Here is a 24,158-nt window from a genome sequence, read left to right on the forward strand (position 1 = left end):
GACTCCCTCAGGCAGCGCTGCGGAGGCACCTGGGAGCGGTGCTCTCTCCTTTCTGAAGGGACAGAGTCGGTGCAGAGCGGGAGCCAAGCGGTGCCGGCCCGGGACAGAGCCCGGCGTGAGCCCTCCTCACAGGCGGGGGGAACGAGCCCCCTCGCACTGGCCATGAAACCAGTCATGTGTAGGTTTTTGTCCAGCCCTGGGGGGTGGGGGAAGGAATGTGGGTTGGGCGAAGTCTAGGATTACACCACCGCTGAATTTTTTCTTTCCACACTTTAAATAGGCAGCACCTTTCGGTCCTGCCTTCGCCTCTCCCGTCGCCCGCGCCCCGACAGCGCCGTCCGCAAGGTAACACCTCTGCCCCCGTTTGCTTCTGCCCTGCTCCCCCTGTGCCCCTCACGCTGCCGGGGGTGGGAGGTCATGGAGCATTTTCTGCCTGTTTAATAATTTTCTAGTGTGGCGGGGTCCTCCCAGCCCTTCCTTTCGGCCGCTGTCAAGCGCTTGCCAGTATTTCTTAGCCCTCTTCATGTCCCCAGGTGTTTTATAGAGGGACTAAGCAGGGGGAGGGGAGAGGTTTAAAGCGCTGATTTGCCCTTTTTTAGTTCTCCCCGGACGGGGGAGAGTGTAATTTGCTGCCGGTGCTTCTTCTTGCCCTCCTGGCGAGGGAGTTGCGGGCAGGGATGACTGTCAGCGTAAGGCTGGGGCTGGGGCAGCACGCTCTGCAGGGCACGGCGTAGGCTTGGGGGCTGGCACTGCGTGGGGGGAAGGTGCCCTCCTTGGCACGAGGTCCTCAGCAATCCCAGCTTTGACACCGGGGTTTGGTAAGACCAACAATCCTCACCCTTTTTGCTGTAGAACTTGGCAGCCAGCGGGACATCTTGCCTGGAAGGAACAGGCTCCAACCCTCCGTGGTCCTTCCAAGTGGTGTCCTCTCGGAGGTACCTGGGGGAAGGTGGGACAGTGAAGTGGTGCCCACCTGCTCTCTGCTGATCTTCTCTTAGCACAGATGTATTTAGAGATGGTGCCAAAGGATCTGAGAGCAGTACTGTGGGAAGCTTTGCAGGAAATGGGCAGATGTTTGGAAGGGCAGACCTTGAGAAAGGCAAGATCCTAGATGCCAATGACTTTTGCACGCTTTATCCTGCTGTTAGAAGGATAGCACCATTCTAAAAATCACCTTTTCATGTAGCCATGAAGATTGTCAGCAACAGTTGCTGCCATCAAAAGGATAAACTTGCTTTCCTATCATTTCAGTTTGTTCTCTTCTGTGTCTAGGACTTCTGTGTGCTTTGTGGTATCCATCACATGGTCTGTAAAACCAGGCCAAGGCAACAGAAGAGAAGAGAAACCCTTATAAAATATCTTGTCAAGTATTTGATCCTGCTGTCATCCCTCTCCAGCCCTAAGTCTGTTTCCCACACCTGACACAGTGGGAGCTCCAGCCTGAGCTGCTGGGTCTTCTGTGTACCACTGGGCTTAGAGGATGGGCTGCCAGAGACAGGACTGTTTTGAGATGTGGCAATTTGAAATAATGAAACTAATAGTGGCTTTCAAGGACTAGTTTTGGACTCATTAGTGAAAATGCATGTGTACTCTTAGCACCAGCAGGAACCTGCATGAGGAGAAAGGGAAGAACAGTTTGAGATGTGTGCGTGCATGTCCTTGCCCCTCTCTTGCCTCTCATGCTCCAAATTTCTGCATCTTTGCATGGCTTGTGCTGAATGTAATAAAGGAAACTCTTTTTGAAGGTGGGATGGATTACAGAGTCCCTGGTGCTGTCAGCAATGGTGAAATGGTGCCCACACACCCTGGCATGGAAAAGGAGAAGGAGGAAGAAGAGGAGGAGGACCAGACACTGGAGCGTGGTCAATGGAACAACAAGCTGGAGTATGTCTTGTCTGTGGCTGGGGAGATCATTGGCCTGGGAAATGTCTGGCGCTTCCCCTACCTCTGCTACAAGAACGGTGGAGGTAAGTGCAGCCAGGGCCACCTGGTTACCAGCACCACTCCACCATCCCTCCCAGCTCCTCAGCTGTGCCCAAGTCATACGTCTGAAGAGAAGGTACCAACCTGCCAACATGGTACTGCCAATCTGGGCCCCGACCAGGGGCTTGTTTTGAACCCAGTGGGACATGGATAACAGTGGCAATATCCCAGGGTTTCTGACAGCTGTAGCTGTGTTTCTCTGAGATGAATGGAATTCCCCTCTGTTCCTGCTGGTGAGGTGGGTAGCTATATGCAGAGGGAAGGCTGGAAGAGCAGGGAGAGAACTCAGCTTTCTGAGAAGTGTGTCTCACTTCAGGCATGGCTTCCTTGAGGAGCGCCAGGCATCCTGTGCAAATCGGGTGGTGGGTCCTGGTGGGGAGAGCAGGGAGTGGTGTGAAAGGCCACAGGGCCCCCCCAGTGTCTTTGCAGGCTGTGTGAGTAGGAGCTCAGGGGACTCCCAGGAGTTCTTGAACACAGGTCTTGCTCCTGTGTGTCCATGGAGGGCTGGGTGCTGGAGGCAGGTGGCAGGGACAGGGCAGAGTGAAGGGATTTCTCCTGCCTCGGGGTAGAAGTACAACAGCACTCCTGCCGCACATGGTACTCCCTTGGCATCTGCCGGAGCTGTAAGGTGTGGGAGAGGGGACCCCTGCCTCTGATCCCCACAGAAGGGCTGTGGGAGTGCAGGTGGACGTGGCTGATGCAGAGACAGGGAAGGAGGGTGCTGCTGCTGGCGCCGAGGTGCGAGCACTCCAGTGCTGCTCAGGCTGTGCTCAGCCATCCACCCCTAGGCCAGGCTGTTCTGCGCCTTGGCTGCAGACAAGGCTCGCTGTGCAGGTGGAGGGTTGCTGCGGGCTTCCACAGTTCGTGGCTGCCTTTTAAAGGACAAAACTTTAAAAAATGAAAACACAAAGTTTTTTCTCAACTTTGGCTCAGAGACGTGTAGAGAGAGGGAGCTGCTCTCCCTGTCTGGTGATTAGTTGCTAATTGGGCCCTCCAATTGGAAGGTCAGGGGAGAGGGGAAGCGGCGCTTGGCTGGGAGCTGGCAGGGAGCGAGCACTGAGGACCCGGGGCTGAAATCCCCTGGCTGGAGTTTGCAGTAGTCTCATGGGCCTCAGTAAACTGCTTTCATCCCAGTGGCATAAAAGAGGATTAAACACGGTTTAGCTACTTTCACGCCGTGCTTTCTTCAGTGCTCGTTTCTTTTCACCAGGTGATCAGGCAGTCTCTTTCCCTGTTGAAAAAAGGAGAATTTTTCCACATGTTCTTTTTCTGTAGGAAATGCTTCTTGGCTGCTTATTGAGCTGTGTCTAGTCCCACTGCTGCAACTTTCTTTGGGTACTATTCCATCGATGGGAGCAGAACCTGGAATCCTGTCCAGGCACCCCTTGCCCTGAGTGCCAGGGAAGAGCTCAGGGAGTGCTCTGGGGAGAGGGGAGCTCCTGTGTGAGCAGCAGAGGCAAGACTCAAAGGGATTTCTCAGCCTTTTTTTCCCTGGAGAAATGGGCCTGAAGCAAAGTCCTGTGAAGCACTAGAGACTGTGAGGAATTTGGAGTCCCAGGCAGATTTTTCATCTCCGGCCCCCTTTCCATGAAGTTAGAGCAAGGATGGTGCATGAGACGCTTTCATGGTGAGGAAACAGTTTCTGTAAGATTTCTCCTGAGCAGTGTGATGAAGTGGTGCAGGACACAAGGCTCCCTCCTGCCTCATGGAACCCAGCCTACCGCAGACAGTGCTGTATCAAAACCCTTGTAACACCTCAAGTTGAATTTTAAAAGCTCCCAGAGGTTTTGCCTTGTACTTCTTTAGAAATGCTGGTCCAGGCACTTGCTTCTCCCATTCTTCTATAAAGGTGCAGGGCCTTTATTTAATTTCCAGCCCCAGATCAATCACAGCCAGCCTACAACCATTAACTCTTGTGCCAGCACTCCCATCAGTGTGAGGTAGTTCTGCCCTGCCGGATAATTCTCTTTCCCTTCTGAACCGCATGCAGACAGTGCTGATAAATGCTCACAGCTCTTGCTTTGCCTAAATATGAGCCTCTTCAAGAAACAGTATCTGCAAAATCTGAGTTATTTGAAGAGCCAGTCACTCTTCCTTTCTTTAGGGATATTTTCACATAACAAAGGAAGAGGAGTCCCTTACACATTTAATGCTCAATGCATGATACCAAAGCCCTACACAGTAGAGAAAAACAACAAAGAAAAGTAAAAAATTGTTCTTTGTGTGCTAGTTTGCTCTTGCTTTCGCCTGCAGTGGCAGGGCCAGGCCCTCCCTGGGCAGGCTGGCCCCGCTGATTGGGAAATACCAGGGAAGCCTGTCTGGTGGTGTGGCTGCTGGCACTGCACCCCTCCCCAGCTCCCCACACCTGCCAGTCCCAAGCCCCCCACTGCTGAAAATGACATGGGGAGGGCACTGGGGATGGTTATAGAGTAATTTCTGCCCGTGTCCCCTGCTCTGCCAATTGGTGGGGGCAATTTAAAGAACACAGACACCTATAGAAATAATGGCCTTATTTGCCTGTGAATATAAAGGCAACACAGAAGTAAAATGGTGCATTCAATAAAACTACACACTCGGCTTTAGCAACAAGCAAAAGGAAGCAAGGTAATGCACCTAATCATTACTAGATGAGAGAAAGGATAGGGATTGAGAAAGATCCATCAGCAATTGCCTAAATATTTGTACCATCATCCACAGTCCACAGTCGCTGGGGAGCCCTGTTCCATAGCAAGGACCTGGAGAACCCTTCCCAGCAACTGGGAAAATCCTATGCAGTGTGTCCACCTGTAGCTGAGGTCTCCAAATTAATCCTGAAAGTGGTTTCAGCGTTTATGGGCCCAAATCAGTAAGTCAAAGTGACTTGATAATATTTTTAGCACAGAAACACCTGGATCTGATGGCACATGGCCTGACCAGCAGGGGTGAGGGTTTGGCCAGAGCTCAGGCTTCAGCTGGGGAAGTTTTCCCCTAAAACACCCTACAAACAAGCCTCTGTTCACGGCAGTTGGGAAAGTTGCTTAAAATTATACATTTCTTGCAGATAACTACACAAGTTTATACAGAGCTAGCATAAGTGTCTTTGTCATATATTTTTAGCTAAATAATACTGATGGTGTTAATGACACAGTGCCCAGGATTCATCCTCTAAGTCAGCTCTCACTGAGGCCAGCTGCTCAATCCTCAGCACACCAATCTCCCCACCTGGGATGTGAGGGGATTAGGGCAGATTGCAGAGACACGTCTCTACAAATTTTTCTTTCTCTCCACCATAATTCTGTGCTATTTCACAGCCTACATGTCAGGACCCTCCTGAAACCTTCCTGAAACTTGCAATAATCACAGGTTAGGGGACAGGCCAGACTGCAGGCTGCAAATAAGGGAAAGCTGGGCTGGAAAGCTTGTCTTGCTGCCTCAGAGACCTCTCCTGGAGTTTAGTTAAATACAGACTTTTATAGGACAACCATCTCTCTTGGAAACAGGGTTGACTTTCATGATGATATGATTTTGTGCAAGCTGGGAGTTGAGGGGACTGTGTTAGGACAACCATGTCCCCTGCCATTTGCCTTCACCAGTTTTTGTTTACAGTATATGGGCAGATGTGCATTGTTCCTGCAGGGCTGCCAGGTATCACAGAATCACTGAGATTAGAAAAGGCCTCTAAGATCATGGAGTCAAACCATTAAGCCAGCACCTCTTTCAGCTCCTCTTTGTCCACAGGGAGCTGCCAGGGTGCCTTCCCTGTCTATTTTGCTCAAGCTTTTTTTTTTTTTTTTTTTTTTTGCAAGAAGCGGGGGCTGTGGCTCTGTACCCAGCTGAGATGAGCACAGGGTGGGAATCCCAGCCAGTCCCCAAAGTGCCCCTTCCCTTTCCCAGCCCCTGCATGCTAGCTAAGCTTCTTAATGAAATCTCCTGGGTTTTGAGGTCTCTCGTGCACCAGGATTGTTGTTTCCCATACACCCCCACCGAGCTGAGCCCAAAACCAGTTAGCATCACACAGGCAAGGAAAAGGCCTGTGCAGGGAAACCACAATTAGTGCCTGGCTGGGTTGCCACCTCTGACCCTGCATGCCCTCTGAGCCCACCACAGCCAAGATGCTGTTCTCTGCTTGTGTCCAGCTCTTTCCTGACCTGTGTCCCTGCCTTTCAGCACAGCTTGAGCAGCTCCAGTGGCACATGATGTGTGAGTGGCACATGATGTGCATGCACCATCTTGTGGGGCTGTCTCCTGTGCTCTGTGGGGTAAAGGCCATTACTGCAATTAACATTAGCCTGGGGTAATCAAAAGCCTGAAGCATTTAACCTCTTCCTGCCTGTTCAGTGACAGGGCTGGAACAGGAGGGCAGCCCTGGCTGCTGCTGTGAGGTGCACACTTTCCTGCATTACTTGCTCTTCCTTTGCATGTCTGCTGCTTTTTGCCAAGCAAATGATTGAGCAACCCCACAAACTGGGCAAAAGCGTCAGTCTCCATGTGCTCCTCAGAGCCTTGGTATTGGCATGCATGGGTTTGTCAGCTTATTCAGTCACAACATTCAATGTGAAAGGAGCCACAAACCTGATTAAAAGTTGGAATGTCTTCACAGCAGAGTGTTCTTCTGTATTTCCATACAGCTATTCACAACTTTCATCTCCATTCTTTGTACGTATTGAATTATTCATATAATCACATCAATCCAGAAGATGAAATGTGAGGATTTTTTTTTTTTTCCCTTGCATCCTGTCTGTGATCTTCCAATCTCCACAGCCACCATCCCTCCAAGGCTGTCCCACTCAGGAGGAACCTGCCTGGTGACTGGCTAGGGACAGCCTGACCTCAGTCCCCTCATGGGGCTTATTTTTCTGTCTGCCACTTGAATCTGCCAGGTGCCTTCTTCATCCCCTACCTCATCTTCCTCTTCACCTGTGGGATCCCAGTGTTCTTCCTGGAGACGGCGCTGGGGCAGTACACGAGCCAGGGAGGGGTGACGGCCTGGCGCAGGATCTGCCCCCTCTTTGAAGGTGAGTGGAGGGAGCTGGGAGGGCATGGTGAGGAGGGGAGACCCTGGGACCCTGAGGGGATGAGCAGAGCCTGGATTGTTATGCACCTCCACCCATTCCCTGCCCACCTGCCTGAGAGGGCCACTGGCTGCCCCCTTTCCAAAATCCTGCTGGAAAAATGGATCACCTTCACCAAACAGTTCTCACTGTTACATTGCATCCCAGTTTCCTTCTTCATGGCCACAGCTTTGGCAAGGAGCTTTGTGCCCAATCAAGGTTATCCTCTAAGAGGTAAATGGGGAAAATGCTCCTGGTGATTATGAGGAACCTAAAGCATGCTGCTGCTTTTTTTTTTAAGTTGACGCTCTGTCATCTCTGTGAGTTTGCAAATCGTGTAAAACCTTACTGGTGAAGGTATCAGCTCTCTTAATGAATTGTCAGTAGTCAGATCCTCTGTTTCTAGCACAGTTTCATCACAGTTATCCAGCCTCAAGCCACTTTCTTTGATTTCTCTGAAAGTCACTGTTGCCTCCTCCTTATGTGCCAAAACCTTTAGATGCTTCTCCAACGCCTCCCAGAGAAGGTGTGCAGTGTTAATAAAAGAGCTTCCCAAATAAAAACGAAAAGGGCAAAGTGAAAATTATTTAAAAATGAATTTTGTTAGAAGAGATGTGACTCAGCAGGTGCCACACCATTGTTTCTGCCCCTTTGGGTGGTGTTCCAACCATAACCTGCCCACCCCCTGCCCAGCATCCCTCCCATTGCCACCCTTTCACCAGGGAAGGCTGTGGCAGGGCAGCAGGAAGAGAGTTGCCTGGGGGCCCCTGACTGGATGCCCACTGATGTGGCACAGTGGAATTTGGGGAGGGGATGGTGGCTCTGTTGGCTACCCCAGTGCACTCAAAATGCAGAGCAGCAGGCGCAAACACTGGGTGAGCAGCTCCCAAAGGAAATCCTGTTTCTGTCCCCTGGCATGTGGGTCACCTGCCTTTGGGGCTCGCTTTCTGCAGGAATTGGCTACGCCTCACAGGTCATCGTCATACTGCTGAACTTCTACTACATCATTGTCCTGGCCTGGGCCTTGTTTTATCTCTTCAGTTCATTCACCATTGACCTCCCCTGGGGCAGCTGTGACCACGAGTGGAACACAGGTGGGTGTGGAGCCCTCTCCCTGTTCTGCAGCAGATCCCAGCTGAGGGAAACCTGCTACTGCCCAGGGCTAAGGCTCAGGAGAGTGTCTTGTTCCTGTGTGGGTGGGATGCAGGTTTGGGGTGCTGGGTCACTGCAGTGCTGTTGGCACTTTTGTGGGAGAGGCTTAGTTGATCTCAGTCTTTGCTAGAGAAGCACCAGTGCTGTGCAGTGGTGACCTATCTGGTGACTCCTGCTCTGGGCTCCAGAAAACATGGATGCTCTCCTTCTTGGCATCTTTCAGTCATCTTGTTCTGTGTGTTAGCCACAGACCTAGTGCTGATCAGGACTGTACCCACTGCAAGGGAAAAATAAATGCTGTCATCTTAAGTGTCCTAGATTTCTTGCCACCCTTTCCATGGAAGGCATTTCTTCTTGTGCATCCTTGAGACTATAACTTGTTCCAGAATGAATGTCAGGGAGTCTCAACACTGTAGATGGACAGGGAGGGATTTTTCAGATCCTCTGGTACTCCAGGCACTGCTGCTTACAGTTCTCATTTCCCTGGGCCTTTCCCGCAGGGAACTGCATGGAGCTTCAGAAGGCGAACTCAACCTTCAACGTGACCAGTGAAAACGCCACGTCCCCAGTCATCGAGTTCTGGGAGTAAGTAAAGGACCGGCCTGTACACCCCTTCCCTCTCAGATATAAGTTCCCTGGGCAAGGGACAAACTGCAGTAGCACATCCTATAAACCCATCCTTGCCAGAAGAGGACACAACGGGGAAAGCTGAGCAGCTGAGAGTGAAGGCTCTCAGGGGCAGCCTTGTCAGTCAAGGTTAACTTCACTGTGCCCATGGTGTTGCTCTGGAGCTGTGCTGGCATGCCTCAGAGCCACCTGATTTTGTCCTTCTCTGATGCTGTGTTCCTGTCCCTCTGGACCTTTTGGCCTTTTTGGTCTCACTGACCTCCTTCCTTTGAATCCATGCTGCTGTGTGATACCAGCGTGTTCCCAGGAGGCTCTGGCATGGTGGGCAGTGACTTTTGTATGTGCACTGGTCTTACCTCAAAACTAGAAAAAGGCGTGATGTTTTCAGTATAGGGCGACTAATAGGCAAGTTATGCTGAGGAGAGAAACTCACCAAAATCGAAACGAAACGCTAGAGTCAGATAAGTTCACACGGAAATCTGGTCCCTTGTGTTCATTGCTTTCTCCCCTTGTGTTAGTTACCCCGGGGTACAGAGTAGCTTTATGTCTGTCACAGAGGCATAGGTCTGTTGGCTCAGGATCTCTGATGATCCTCAGCAGGCCCAGTTAAGCACTGAGCCCTGGCTGAATGACTGTGCAGGTAACCCCTCTGCTGTCACCGTGCATTTCCCTTGTGCGTTTGGATGGATGGAGGGCTCTGTCCCTGCCTACCCTCGGGGGTGGATGGAGCACACACACAGCACCCCCAGGGCTTCCTCAGCTCAGCACGGGACACTGCTTTTAAACTCCAAAGTTTTAAATTTTTTTTGTCTCCTATGCGCTCCCTGAGCCTGTGCTCTCCCTCTGCCTGTTGCTCACAGGTGATTAGAAGGTGGCCTGCCTTAGGCTGCTTTTCCTGTGGCTGAACGCTGGAAAAGTTGTTGTTTCTACCACTGCTGTGACCATCCCTGTGTTACTGGGGAATAAGCAGCATGGGATTGGAAATTTCCGCTGTCCATTGTTTTTGTTCCTTCTGTTTTCACTGTCTGCAGCATCTGTTCCTGCTGTCCCTGGGCAGGGAGGTAGGAGGCCAGCATTTCTTTGAGGAGCTCTGACCTGCCAGTGGGCTGATCACACACTCCACAGATCTCTCCTGGCTGCAGTATAGCACCCAGTTAGTTCCAGTCCAGTGGCACCCTTTGCACTGGTTAGAGTCCACATCCTTAGAAGCAGGCAAAGAGCAACATGACAATGCGTATCTGAGAGAGCACTGTGAGTTTTCCAACTCTTCTCTCACCCCCTCAATCTGCTGCAAGGCTGTGGGGCAATGAGGGCTGTGGGGCAATGTGCCTTAGACAAGGGTTCTGCAGCACCTTTATTTTGGGATAATTGCTGTCTTTTGCAGCAGGGTGGACACTGCTGGTTGCTGGGCTCTACTGTTGTGCAAGTCCCTCTCTGCCTGTCTCAGGCTTGGGTTTCTGGGACTGCACCCTGGGGTTTCACTCAGGTTCAACTGTGTGGTGTAGGAGATAGAGGAGGATGAATCCTTACTTTTGTAAGTGATGAGGAGGACTTGACATACACATGACATGGAAAGGCTGTTATAATGTCACCTCATTTGTACCAAGGTCCACATAGCCCAGGATTTTATCTCCACACTGGGTGCAAGAGGATGCTCTAGGTGGCCTCTTCTGACTGTGCAGTGGGGATTATGGTGGTCGTGCTTGGGTCTTAGTCACGGAATGGGATGCTGTGTGCTCTGTGTTCTGAGGTCAATTATGTGGCTGCCTCAAAAGAGAGAAGTGTGCTATGGAGAAGGGGTTGGACAGCATTGCTTCTTGGATGGTCCTGATGCATTCTGCATTGTAAGTGCAGTGTACCCCTGACTTTGAGGATTGCAGCATGTCAGAAAAATAGGTGAACTTTGTGTGTCCATGGGTGACCTGCCAGGCTGGCATTGTTTTTCAGAGAAGAGCACTGCTTAATTTCTCTGAGGCTTTCAGCACAGACCTGAACCTTGTTAGTAAGACAGCTTTTCTCCCCAAAGCCATCAGGCACCGAGGAGGTGAGAACCAGCATGGTGTTGGGAATATTAGTGGCCAGCATCAGTGACCCTTGCATGTTTCTTTTCTTCCCCCCAATGCAGGAGGCGAGTGCTAAAGATTTCTGATGGCATCCAGCACCTGGGCGGTCTCCGCTGGGAGCTGGCTCTGTGTCTCTTGCTGGCTTGGATCATCTGTTACTTCTGCATTTGGAAAGGGGTCAAGTCCACGGGCAAGGTGAGTCCTTGGTTCAGGTCAAGCCTCTTCCCTTGGTCACAGCACTGGTTCTACTCACCTTTTAGAGATTCAGAGAGGTCCTTGAGGTCCCTGGGAACCACTGTCTGCATAAGCTGGTGGGAGCCTGTAGGGCTCAGTGTGCAGCAGGAGTGTGAGCCAGGCTCTGTGGTTTTGGGTAGGAAAGGGTGGGAGCACTGAGACATCTCAGAGCATCAACTTCCAAGGTGTATATCCCCATCTAGTCCCTCTCCATCCCCAGGCTGAGGAGACCCTACAGTCTTCCTCTGTCTGGGATGGTTGCATGTTCCCTTCCTTCCCAGCACAGCATGAGCAAGCAGCAAGTTTTTGCCTCTGCTGGCAAATGCAGCTGGAAAATCTCCAAAATCATTAGATATTAAAAAAGGTAACTGTGATGGCCCCAAAGCCCTCTCTGCCTCAGCACCATAGAAGTTGTTTTTTATGCTTTTTGCTTGTCCCAACTCTTTCTACAGTTGCTTATGTTCCCCAGCAGTAAAGGTCTCCTTTTTCTATCCCCACACCAGTCACCACAGAGTTATTTCTTTTAATGTTTTTGGGAAAAAACTGGTGTCGCTGTCCAGCTCCATTCTATGCTGTTACAGAGTGTGCCACTCTCATTTGCACTGACCCCATTACTTAGTTTCTGCTACTGCCTCCTGACCCCATTCCCAGCTAGCTTTGTCTGGAGCCAGCAAGAACAGATGGAAATGAAAAAAAGTTTAGTTATTTCCTAAATGGTGTCTTCTCTGCATGTCTTGAACAAGCCATCATGTGTGATGGGGTGTAAACTTTAGCTGCACCCATTTCTATCAAGTTGATGGGATGGATGTTAGCAGTTTCTCTTGCTTCCAGAATGGTCTGGGATTGTGAAACATGACAGGGAAATCAAACAGCTTGCAGGGATGATATCTTCTGGTTTCCATGGAGTAAAATGAGAAGAAAAGAGCATCTGCTTGCTGTGGTGGCCTGGTAAAAGAAAACAGAGGCAGTCTAATAACAGCAAATATGATATGAAGATACAGCAAATGTAGTGTGGGAAGTCCTGAGAACAAATTCCATCTATTTTAGATACAAGTTCTCGGTCAAATGCAAGTGATTTTTAGCAAAAAGTACTAGTGATGGTGAGATCTTGAAAACAGAAACCTCCTTTCAGTGAAGCAACAGTGTCCATAGGTTTATCAATCATCCACATATTTCATAATCTGACTAAAATGATGGCTGTAGGAATATAACCCCACTGGGAAAGAAATATTCCTTAATTCTGAGGATTTGCCTGTGGAGGGTCAACACCCTGAGCTGAAATCACCCTACTCAGATCAGCAGTGGTTCTCATCCTCCAGCACAGGGACTGCCTGACCCCAGGAGCAATCCCACAGGCAGGAGGTTGTCACAGATGGAACCACTTTGCTGAGGCATGTGGATCAGATTCAAATAAAACCCTGCATGTTGTTGACCAGCATGTGACAGAACGATCACACTGATCCCGGCAAGGTTTCTAGTGATGTAAGTGCTAACAGTGCCCAAAAAATAAAAAATATTGGGTCTGAGCCAAAGTAATATCTCATTGGATCCAGATGTTCCTATTGTTAGAAGTTTGGCAATATTAATCCAGCAAAACATTCTCCAAATTCAGGCCTCTGGTTTCAGTGGAGGTGTGAGTGACTGTGGAGTGAGAAGCTTAACACACTAATTCACACAGGCTGTAAGGCACACAGGATGTTACCAAAATATGAATCCAAATCATATGCCAGACAACTACCAGTTTGTACCCTGAGCTCCTAAAACTGATATTATTTAGAGATTAAGCCAATGTGCAACCTGGCATCCTGGAAGAACGTGCACTAAGGTTCAAAGACAGTGAGTTGTTTTTATGATTTTTGTTTTAAATCTTGCTTTCATGGGCTGAGGAAGCTTAGACTTGCATCCCATTATTTCCTGAAGGAAGACGCTGTTTGTGTGGTAAATACAATGATGGTGGTTAAACTTGCAGGAGCTGCAGATTTGATTTACTGTCACTGTACAGCTCTAAATCACAGGCTCCTTGAAAATTTGAGACTATGGGGAATTTACTTGCTGAAGGATCCTGTCCTTGGTTTCTACAGTGTTCAGGATGCAGATTCAGAGGGACACGGGTGAACCTGCTCCAGATATCTCAGGCAATCCAGAGCCTCAGCAAGGAGGTATTTTTCACTGATCTCTGTGTCAGTGTTATCCAAGACTGCTGAGATACATAGAGCAGGGCACATGAAATGCATAGACAGAGATGATAGTCTAGTATTGGGTTTTTTCAGGGATGGGATATCTTTCAAATCCTTTCCTACAATACAAAACTGAATGACTGGAGGGTGTGTGTCCCGACTTAGGGGAGGACTCACAGAATCAGGTGCTTTGGACATTGCTTTATTCAGATGGAGTCTATCAGAGTGGGTCCAGGAAACAAAATCTTGTTTTGAATCACTGCTCAGATCATAAATATTACTCAGGGGCAGAGCAGAAGTGGTCATACTGTCCAGGGAAATCATATGCCTGTTCTAAGTAGGATGTCCCCTAACGCAGAAATCACCAAAGAGGAGTCACAGCCTGACTCCCACTAAGACATGGTGGGCTTTAGGATTTTAAAGCAACTTATTCTGGATGGATGGGCAGGTGTGAGAAATGGATTACTTCACATCATTACATTTTGTTCTTTCTCCAGAGATGAGCTCTCTAGTGCACAACTGCCAGAGCTGAGTAAAGAGCCATAGGGTAGCGTTCAGTTGAAGCATGCTGATGCAAGTCCTTGCTCAGCACGTCCACACAGGAGAAAACCTGAAGAAGCAACATTTATTTTTTTAGCCTAGCATGATAATGAACAATCTCTTCTCAAGGTGGCCAGTAATTCTTTCAGGTGTGGAACCAATGCAAAAGGATTAATCACATTACTTGAATTGTTGAGGAGGTTGCATGAGCTCTCAATACCAGTTTGTGTGGGACACAGACTGCAACGTGGTGTCATTGTGGCACCCTACAGCAGTTAGCCTGAACAGTCCTGAAAGTACCCTGGTAGTCCCCAAACTGAGTGTCACATTTACCAGAGGTGAAGTCCCTGAAAGGATTATCTGATACTGGTTTCCAGCTTTCCCCCAAGGGATGTAGCTCCTTCGCTAGAGGAAAGTGGTTTTAACCCCACCTGAGAGTGTCTGCAATGCTCACGGGGCTAGTGACACAAAAAGCAAGAGGACACGTGTTCCAGGTCCTGTTTGGGTCTGCATCCTTAGTGGCAATTCTGAGACTTGCAGCCCTGCTCTGCCCGAAATGCCCATGACAAGGTCACTCAGAGGCAGCGGCTGCGAGTCACTGCAGTGGGAAGGGCTGGGCACAACACCTTTACCAGTTCCAGCTCTGAGCTGGGGGTCCCCAGCATTGTCCTTGGTGGTCCTTCAGTGGCAGTCATGTTTCAAGGTGTTACCTGCACACCCCTTCACCCTCGCCACTAAACGCTATAGAGAAGAGACTGTGTGTCACTCAGACTCTATGTGGAGTAGGGATGTGAAGATGGATACTGGGGGCAGCTCCTTCCCTGATGCATGTAGATATTAAACCACTGCCTTGAGAAGACCCACTCTGACTCCAACCTGCTGACAGCCTGGTTCAGGGTCTGGATTGTTCTAGGACTAGAAAGATTTTCTCTGGCTCCAGACGTCCAATGATATGTCATAAGTTTCCTGAGTGCATTTTAAAACACGTTTCTTTCTACTGCAGGAGACAGCAAGGTGCTCATCAAAGCAGCCTGACCTGTTCCCTGCCCACCTCTCCCAGCCCAGGGGTCAGTGCCTTGACACTGGCTGGCACTGTGTGCTCTGGCCCATGCTGCTCTCTCACACTTGTCCCTTCTTGCTCCTTCCAGGTGGTATATTTCACTGCCACGTTCCCATATGTCATGCTGATTGTTCTGCTGATCAGGGGAGTGTCCTTACCTGGGGCATCCCAGGGAATCCTCTTTTACCTTTATCCAGACATCAGTCGCCTTGGAGACCCTCAGGTAAGGTGGGGGGGGGGAATGAACAGCTAAGCTGTGCTTGCATGGATTCCTCTGGCAGCCCTCACTCTCTCCATTTTGTTTTCCTACTCTCTTTCTTCCAATTTCTACTTTCTGACCCCTCTGTGGCCGTAAGGCAGAGCTGTCATATTGGTGTCTTTTCTGATAGTCCCTGCTCTCTTGCCTTCCAGTGCTGTTCCCATATTTTCCTGTCTGAGTTGAGTCTGAATTGCTCAGGGGTACGGGCAGTGGGATTTAATCCTTTCTCATGAGTGGTGCAAGCTATCCCTCCTGTTTTCTGGGGAGGCTCCTCTGCTGTGGAGCCAGATGGTGCATGGGGTGCCACTTTGCACTGTTCTGGCAGCTTGTGGGGATGAGCCCTGCTCCTGGCACATTTGCTCCACCTTGGGAAGCGTGCCAGGTGCATGGATGGTGGGAGCCATGGCATGCTGCAGCAGCAATCCCTGGGACCTGGCTGCCTTTCTCTTCTTCCCATCCCTGGTGAGAAATTCCTGCCTGTTTGACAGGAGGGTCAGTGCCCAACTGCTGCTTTTAATCTCTCTGGGACAAGTTCTTCCATGTTAAATCCCGGCTCCAGCTGAGCTACTGTACCAGCCTTTGTGTGAAGGTGTTTCCAAAGGAGATTAAAGGGTGCCTGCCTGGAAATTAGGCCAGCAAAACCCTTGGTAACCCTTTTAACTCTTTCTGGTCTAGCACCAGTGCTGCCTCGGTTATTACTTTTGCGAATGGGAGCATAAGCACTGATGGCTGTATGGCAGGAGGTGAGTAGGACACTGCTCCATTGGCATGGAGGTCCAGAAGAGCATGGAAGGGTGTGAGAACAGGTCTGTGATTGCTGTGACTGTGTCTCTGTTTGCACTGATGAGGTGCAAGAGGCTTCTGAAATGAAATAATATTTTTCAGTGGTGTTCCTTCTCTTACGAAAAGTCCTGTTGTTACCATGGCTGTGTTGCTCGGGGGACTGAACTAAGCCACCTCAGGCATGACATGGTTGGTTCTAGCTGTGTCCTCATTAGGTCTGTCCTGGCAAACTTTTTCAATTGCAGCCTGTGCTTTAGAAGCAGATCTTCCTTCCAGCCTAGAAAATGCTGGTGGAAAGGCAGAGTAACCCTTCAAAGTAAGAGGATGGCTCTGAACAAGGGGAGGAAAACTTGCTTCTCCCTCCCCACTCCACATTCCCTGATGAATGCTTTACTTCTGAGAGAGAAAAGCAGGATTTGGCAGTGATGGTTGCCTTCCTCTAGAATGTTTTAACCATCCTACTGAACTGTGTAGCAGGGCTTGAGCCTTCTCTTGTCTTCCTACTAGAGAGGTAAGGGTTAGTGCCCCAAGCCCCATATATGTGCCCCCCTGTCTCTGTGCAGGGACTATGGTGTGAGTCCTGCCAGTCCATGGGGACCAAGTTGATTATAATTAATTTGTGCTCAAAGGACAGTGGGCTGTAATTGTTTACCAGCAATTCTGTACTGCTTTGAAAAATGGAACATCCTTTAGTGCTTGGGAAGGGATTTTGGAAGTTAAAAAAAAAATTAAAAATGAAAAAATGACCTCTCCAATCTGAGCCTTATGAGAAGGAATCTCAAGGGGAGGCTTAAAAAAGGGCAAACAATATACAAGGGGACAAAATCAAAGCTCCTCTAAAATATATGAAAATCTATGTGAAAAGAGGGGATGAATTATTTATTTGATTCTACCGGGGAGCAGCAACAGCTGAGATGTGATTAAATGTCAGAATATCAGGCTGGTGTGTGGAAATCATTGCTTTTCACCTGCCAAGTGACCTTGGACAGAACTGGGAAATCCTGTCCATGAGAGCTCAGTCGAGCTGATTGGTAATGGTCTCCTCTGGCTGTGAAGTCTACAGCGCCCTAAATCTTCCTGCATCTTCATCTCCTTAATCTGTGAAATGCCTATAATTAAAATGGTAAATGAATTGCAGTTGATAGGTAGATCAGACCATACAGAGAACTGCCAAACCAAGACGTTGAATAAGGAAGGCCAGTTATGCTCAAATATAAGCAGATAACAGCAAAACCACCAAAGAGATAATCTGTTTTGAACTGCATGTCCCCCCCCCAAAAAAAAAACAACCCCCCCCCAAAAAAAAAACCCAAAAAAATCTAAAAACCGAGCTCATAGCTCATTTTTTTAATATGTAGATTATTCAATATTATGATGTTAGCATGTCAGTCATAACTAGGCCCAAAGTCTATTCTCACTCGACTGCATTGCTGAGCTCCAGATGCATCCTGTGTGTTTCACAGCATGAACCAACAGAGGGTCTTGGGGTCATCCTCCATTTGTATTTTTGATCACATTACCCTTTGCGTTTATTGGTTTTATCAAGTCTTTTATTCAGCAGGAAATGCTGAAAATTTATGAATATGATTAAGGAGAGGGATGCATAGTGGGATCCACCAGTGAGAAGATGAAATGAGAGGAATTCAGAGTAGAACTAAGATTTACGTGTGTAAAACTTGTCATTAAAAGATTTTTTCAGGTGCTGTCAGGCTTTCTGTTGATTGAAGCTTTCATATCACTGCCAGCCACTGTTTAGACAGACAGATATAAAGAGAGGACGGGTGGGGTTGATGCAGAAAGGACTGTCTTGTGTGTTTGGGTTTGCATTAAAGAGAAGAAATGTAACAGTCTCCTTTCACTCTGGTATCAAGTCTTAGCTAAATTTCCTTAGGTTTAGTGCTGAGTGTGAATGGAGAAGTTGTGCTCAGAGGCTGCTGTTGTGCTCAGAGTTTGTGTCTCTCTGGAAAAGCTGCAAATGCTTCTCAAAGCCACCCACTCTTTTTCCTCTTGAAATTTCCAGAAAACACCCACCATGCTGTATTTGCTTGTACTTTATCCAGTTTTTATATAAAGAAAGAAGCTTCTGTGGTAAGTTGCTTTCCACCCATCCCAGATGTGCTGAAGGCCCCTGAATTTGGGGGCTGTATCCCAATTTCTTGGGGCAGGGAAGCACTGGAGGTGCCAATAGTCAGCAGAGTTGAGCTTTTACTTCTGAATACCCTTCCCTACATCCCTCTCATTTTCTTTCACCTGTTTCCCTCATGATTGGTTTTCGGAGTGTTTGCCCTGCAGATTTCCCTCATGGCTCTTGTTTCCCAACAGACAGGACAGAAAGGGAAGGCAAGAGAAGATGCCCGCAGATTTTTTTTTTTTTTGGGGGGGGGGGGTCTTCCCACTCTGCCTGTGGCTGCAGAGGGAGAATGCTGAGGTCATGGTTTGGACCAGAGCAGCTCTCACAGTCAATGCTGAGCTGAGGATAAGCCCCTCCAGCCACCACAGGGAGGATGAGAGATATGTGCATCTTGCAGGGCTAGGACCTGCTGGGTTAACCATGGGCCCCTGAAGCCGTGCTGGGAAGGGGTCAGAGCCCCAAATTCAGGCCCTTCCTGCTGCTGCTCTATGGCCAGCACACGCTCCCGCTTCCCTGTGAGAGAGGAGGGCGACCGCAGGCCTCCTAAATATTATTTGTTCTCCGTATTTATTGCTTTCCCAGCAGGCCCTTGTCTTGACCCAGCGTGCTGGGTTTGCACAGCTTTCCCCTTCCGCGGGCAGGTGTTTGTTTCCGTGCGGAGGGGCTCCCGCTGTGCCCGTGTGCGGACACGTGCACTGCAGGGCTCTGCTTGTCCCCACCACGCTCCCCAGGCCCTGGCACAGGGGCTGCGAGCCCGGGCACTGCTCCCACTCCGCCCTGGGGACAGAGGGCAGGCACCGGGCAGCAGGCAGGGAGAGCTTGGTGCTCCCACAGCATGCCAGAGGGGCTCGGGGCTGGAATCATCTCCTCTGCCCTGGAATCATCTCCTCTGCTCCTCTGCCGGAGCAGCGCATCCCCGTGGAGCGAAGCACAGCTGTATGGTTTCCTCCGCCTCCTTGTCCTATGCCTGTTCCCAGCCCTGCTGCCACGGAACCCGGCCGTGCAGCCCTGCTGAGGCTGATCTCAGCGCTGACATAACAGGAAGGAATGAAGCTGTCTGTCTGTCTGCCCGCAGACAGGCGGGGAGGACCATAAAGCCCGGCTTCCCAGGCGTGCACTGCTCGCCCCTTTGCACGTCCCCGGGGCAGGCAGCTGCGTTCCTTGGGACGAACCACAAATCTGTTTGTTTTCTTGTGGTGTTTAAAGTAACCCCACTGGGTGGGAGGGCCCTCCTGGGTGAAAAAATGTCCCTCCAGGCCCCCAGGTGTCCTGAAGTGCAGGGGTAACGTGAGATCAGTGTTCTCAGGCAGGTTATTGTGGGGGCATTGAGTGCTGGCAGAGGGAGATTAATTAGGGAACAAAGCCCCTGTTCCTCACTCCCGAGGAGTATTTCGAAGCAGATGGGGCTCTGGGATTGGGAACATGATGCTGGGCAAATGGAACAAGAACACTTTACAAATGCCAGTGACCCAGTTCCTGTCTCCTCTCTGCTGAGATGAATGGGGATGGGGGAAGCATTGCTCTGAGCTGTGTGGCAGGGCCTCAGCTCTGTGCTGGTGCAGCACTGTGGGACATGGGCTGCATCTTTGGGCTGGGGCCTGTGGGCCAGCCCTGAGTGAAGGGGAACGTCAGTGTGCTGGAAATCGTGCCCTGGGAGTCTTGCAGTAAAACCTTAGGAGTCACCATCTCCCTTTCTAAGGCAGGGTTGTGTTTGTGTGGTGCAGTGGGTGCTGGTGGGTAGTGCCAGCGCCACAGGCTGACTCGTGAGCCGTGATGTTGTGAGCAAAAGCAATGCTGCTTGAACTGTAGCTCAGGACTTGGCTGGTTTTTGCTCTCTGCTATGCATTACACCAAGTGTAGCCCTCCACATAGCATGTACCCACTCCGTGCTGCGCTCTCTCTGCTTGCTGATGGGGACAGTTCAGTGCTTCTCAGCATGCCACCTATATTTGATGTATGGCATCCACTAGGGTTCAATAACGTTTTGCTTGAAAGTGGTCTTGCTGTTATTTGTAAGTGCTTTGAGAACTTCCTAAGGAAGGACGTGTTTCAGTACTGGGAGCTATTAAATTGAAGTACATGTAATAAAGTGAATATTGCTGAGAAAATTAAGGGACAGAGGAATAGCCATAACCATCTTGAATAACTGCAGCTCAGGTGTAAAGGTTTTGGCTAAAAACAGAGTAGGAGGCGATTGCAAACTGGACCAAGCAACATGTTCAAAGAATTTGAACTATGAATTAAATAATCTGGATGGCTTAGAAAAATGCAGACAATAATTAAATCAAAATACCCATGCTGCCAATGTGCCACCAAAATCTGAACAGGATAACTTTACCAGTCTCTTTGGGAGCAGTGGCTAGAGAACAGCAGGATGCTTTTATCTGCAGTGGAAAGAGCCCTGCCTGACCCTGCGAGGCCTTTTAGTCAGACTGGTCTGGGAACAGCTGAAAAAAACATTTCTCTGACTCACTACAGGGAGAGAAATGAGCACAGGCAGCAGGTTCGGGAGAAAAGGTTTGAGTTGCTGTTTGCTGAAGTCTGTGTAGCCCCCATGAGCCCTGTGGGGCTGGATGGGCAGTGGTGCTGCTGGAGGAGGCTGGACCCTTTCCACTCCCAGTGACCCCACAGTCCTGGGACTTGCTGCTGCTGCTTGATCCCATCACCAGTGGGTCAGGAGCACACATGGCATCAGTCCTGTGGCAGTCCTTTGACCCCAAGCAATTTGGGAATTGCAAGGAAACTGGGGAAGTCGTAGAAGTCTCTTGTCTTTGGCCCAAGAGCTGCAGTAACCTTTTAATGTGTGAAATAATGTGTAGGCAGCCTGAGCTGGTGTTCACAGTCATGCTAAGTAGGATCATAAGCTCTGCAAGTCAAGCTTAGCTTTATTTACGGTTTCAATGACAGGCTGCCTTGCTTCAAACAGGAACATATGCTAAGGCAGGTCCTGAATTCCCTAAGGATATCCCTCTGGGGCTGGACTCCCACCCAGCCAGGTGTGCACCCCACAGGTGTGAGACTGGGCAGAGCAGGCAGTGAAGAGAGGAGCCCACAGACCCCATGCTGGTCTCTGCTATGCAAGTCAGGGTTATCACTGGATTTTAGAAATGAGCCATGTCATAAACCACAGAGCTAACGAAGCTTGGCCTCTTCATATTTGGCTTCCACCATGGCTGGTAAAGCACCAGTTCTTTTCCTGCCTGAGGGGTATTTCTCCTTTGCTTGTGTGATGTATGTGATATTTAACACTGGTTGACTCTTCTTCCCTGTAGCTTTCTGCTCAGTGGGGACTCTGAGTTCCTGTCTTTTTCCCATTCCATAACTATTGTGCAATTCATAGGTAATTGAGATCCTTGAGGTTTCTGACAACTGTTAAATTTGGTTGAAAAGCATCAACTGAGTCTAATGTTATGACAGGCACGGGGTAGGCAGTTTAATGGCAAAAGTCTTGTTATCTTGACAAATTGAGCTACAAGAGCTACAAACCCCATGAGAGTGTGTGTTTTGAGCTCAAATTTGATGGAAAACAAGAGCTCTATCAATGAACAGCAAAATAAAAAGCAAACCTAACAAAGCATTTTATTCCAGTCTGTGCAAAGATGTTTAAATTATTCATGCAAAGATGTCTGCTGGTCCAGCTCACCTTAGTGCCTTGCTGTGCCTAAAATGTAGCTGCAGAATGAAAGATGTGCCCATACTGCCCAAGAGCACACTGATGCTTTAGGAATCGGTTTTAAAAAGGACTTTGATATTTTTCTAATGTCTTTTCTAGTGTCCTAAAGCACACTGATGCTTTAGGAATCGGTTTTAAAAAGGACTTTGATATTTTTCTAATGTCTTTGAACTTGCTCTCAAAACTCATCTTCCCATTCATCTCCAAAAATAGTAAAATACACTGAGATCAATTACTTTTTTTACTTCCCAGCGCCTCGAATTAGTTGTTCCAGGCCCATCTCATCACCTGTCCCTTCCCATTCTACAAATCAGAGATTTGATCTCACTCCCTGTTTGATCTGAAACCTAGAGTCCAGGGTTTCCATGGACTTAAGTCAAGGTTGTGGGGTTGAATGTTAGGCAAGTGGCTCGCAGAACAGTCAGGGAGAGCAGTTTCACCAAACCTAGCCCTAGCAGCACTTTGCCGTTCCCTGCTGGGGTTTGCAGCAGTGGGTGGGGAGAGGATTTATTCTGTGCATCTGTGCCTTCAGCTAAATCCATAATTTCTTCTGGGAAAATGTCAGTTAATGGGATTGTAACATGCCTTCATAAGGCTCATCAGTCCAGGAAGGAGAAGAAGTAAATATAAAACAAAACCTGTCCCCACATGATTGTACTTTGGCCAGTACGAAAGAGGAAAGGCAGAACCATGCATTGGTAAGGGTGGCCTCAGCAATGGGCGTGGTTGAGCAGGTGCTGCCCAGCTTGCCCATTGTCTCAGGACATGAGGTCTTGGCTGACAGATACAGGTGTGAGTTGAAGTCATCAAGACCTGTGGAAAGCACGGTGGTGCTTTCCACTGGCTCCTCTTCTTCTCAGAGGGGCTCTGGGGCAAGGCTGCCGTTTGAGTCCTTACTGGCACTGCCACTCTGGGAGGGGAGAGTGTTGTCAAATGGAGACTTTTCTCATAAAGTTGTCCCAGCAATATTTTATTTCTGCTTTTCTTTAGTCTTGAAAATGTGGCTACACTTCAGCATTGTTGAATGATTGTCTTATATCTGTTTTATAAACCCCCTAGGAAAAAAAGATCTTAGAGAACAGAGGTTTATTTAATAATCTTTGTCATTGCTTCATTCCCCACCATTGGTTCCTGCTTTTGCTCTTGTCTGCAGAAGGCAGTGACAGTGCCTGAATTGGTGACTGCACACAGCTAGCCTTTCAGATGAAATTTGGCATTGACAAATGTCAGCCTTAGAGCCCTGGGATGTGTTATTGACAGTGAGAGCAAAGGGCCTCATGGGAATAACAGTGTTTTTGTATGTTCTTTTAGGAGCTGTCTTATGCAATCAACTCTGTTTATTTCTAGTATTCCTCCCCAGTTCGATTTCATTTAAATTTTGGAGTATTTACATTAGGTCTTGGAGGGAAGGGCCACCACTACAAGCTGTATGTACCTGCGCTGGCCAGTTGGAGACTAGGCTTACCCAAATCAAGTACCCTTCCTCTGGTGGCAGAGGGCTCCTTCAGCTCTCATGGAAAGTGTTCATCTGATCTCCTCTTGCTAGAAGGCTCTTGAGTGTCACAGGGTTCTGCAGATTTGTCAAAGAAAGAAAGTGGTGGTGATAAAGAGCTATATGTGATTTGGGTGGATGAGGCTCCTGATGTATCCCTTCCCTTTGGCACGCCTAGCCGCCCTGGGTGCCTCACTGAGCACTGTAATTCCTGGCACTGTACAACCTGCCTCTAGAAAAGGTTTGTTTCAATGCAGAGTCCTGCTGGCCTTCTGATCCCTGGCCTTTGTGGTGCTTACAGCAGCCTTCGGGCTCTGCCTCTTCCCATCTGTGCAGTGTCTGTGCTGGCCTTGTCTTCTCACCTGTGTTTGCATCTCCCTTGCAGGTCTGGATGGATGCAGGCACTCAAATCTTCTTTTCGTATGCAATTTGTCTGGGATGCCTGACGGCTCTGGGCAGCTATAACAAATACCATAACAACTGCTACAGGTAACTGCTGCCTCGAGCCTTCCCCTTCCTGAACACGAGAGATCTGCTGGAGGCTGCTGGCCTTTGGAAGTGTCATGATTTTTGTTTCTACTCAAGGCATAGGAAAACTCTTTCCAGGTGTTTTCTCCCCACATCCAGTTCTCCGTGCTTTATACCCAAGGGAATTGTCTGTCTGTCCCTCTTCCACATTCTGAAAAGTTGTATCCTCTTCACTAGCTTTGTGACCCCAGCCCACACTACAGCCTCCATTATTACATGGGTGCACAAGCAGCTACAGGGAAAGCAGAACTGTGAAATCTAATGGCTCTCAACTGAAGTCCTTTCCCCTTGTGATTTATCTTTCTGTGGTTCATTTGGACCCAGTGACTGGCACAGCTGTCAGTGCTCTGGGTTCCTGTGTGCTCTCTCATATGGTTACATATGAGCCTGCAGATGTGACTTCTGTTTATTGCTTGCTGGACTGCA

At 49.1% G+C, this 24,158-nt stretch overlaps 1 protein-coding gene across 1 annotated transcript in view; it reads left to right on the forward strand.

The window, feature by feature from the left end:
• The first annotated feature begins 280 nt into the window (after positions 1–280).
• The window catches only part of SLC6A13 (solute carrier family 6 member 13), a 31,361-nt gene continuing 7,483 nt past the window's right edge, over positions 281–24,158 (forward strand). Inside the window, exons 1-8 of the mRNA XM_053977726.1 lie at positions 281–345; positions 1,746–1,967; positions 6,843–6,977; positions 7,967–8,107; positions 8,666–8,750; positions 10,918–11,050; positions 14,955–15,089; positions 23,590–23,693. Coding sequence (XP_053833701.1) covers positions 1,751–1,967; positions 6,843–6,977; positions 7,967–8,107; positions 8,666–8,750; positions 10,918–11,050; positions 14,955–15,089; positions 23,590–23,693 — 950 coding nt within the window. The 5' untranslated portion in view covers positions 281–345; positions 1,746–1,750. The remainder of the gene's footprint in view (positions 346–1,745; positions 1,968–6,842; positions 6,978–7,966; positions 8,108–8,665; positions 8,751–10,917; positions 11,051–14,954; positions 15,090–23,589; positions 23,694–24,158) is intronic.

Source organism: Vidua macroura, chromosome 5 (genome assembly GCF_024509145.1).
Source record: "Vidua macroura isolate BioBank_ID:100142 chromosome 5, ASM2450914v1, whole genome shotgun sequence".
Lineage (NCBI taxonomy): Eukaryota > Metazoa > Chordata > Aves > Passeriformes > Viduidae > Vidua > Vidua macroura.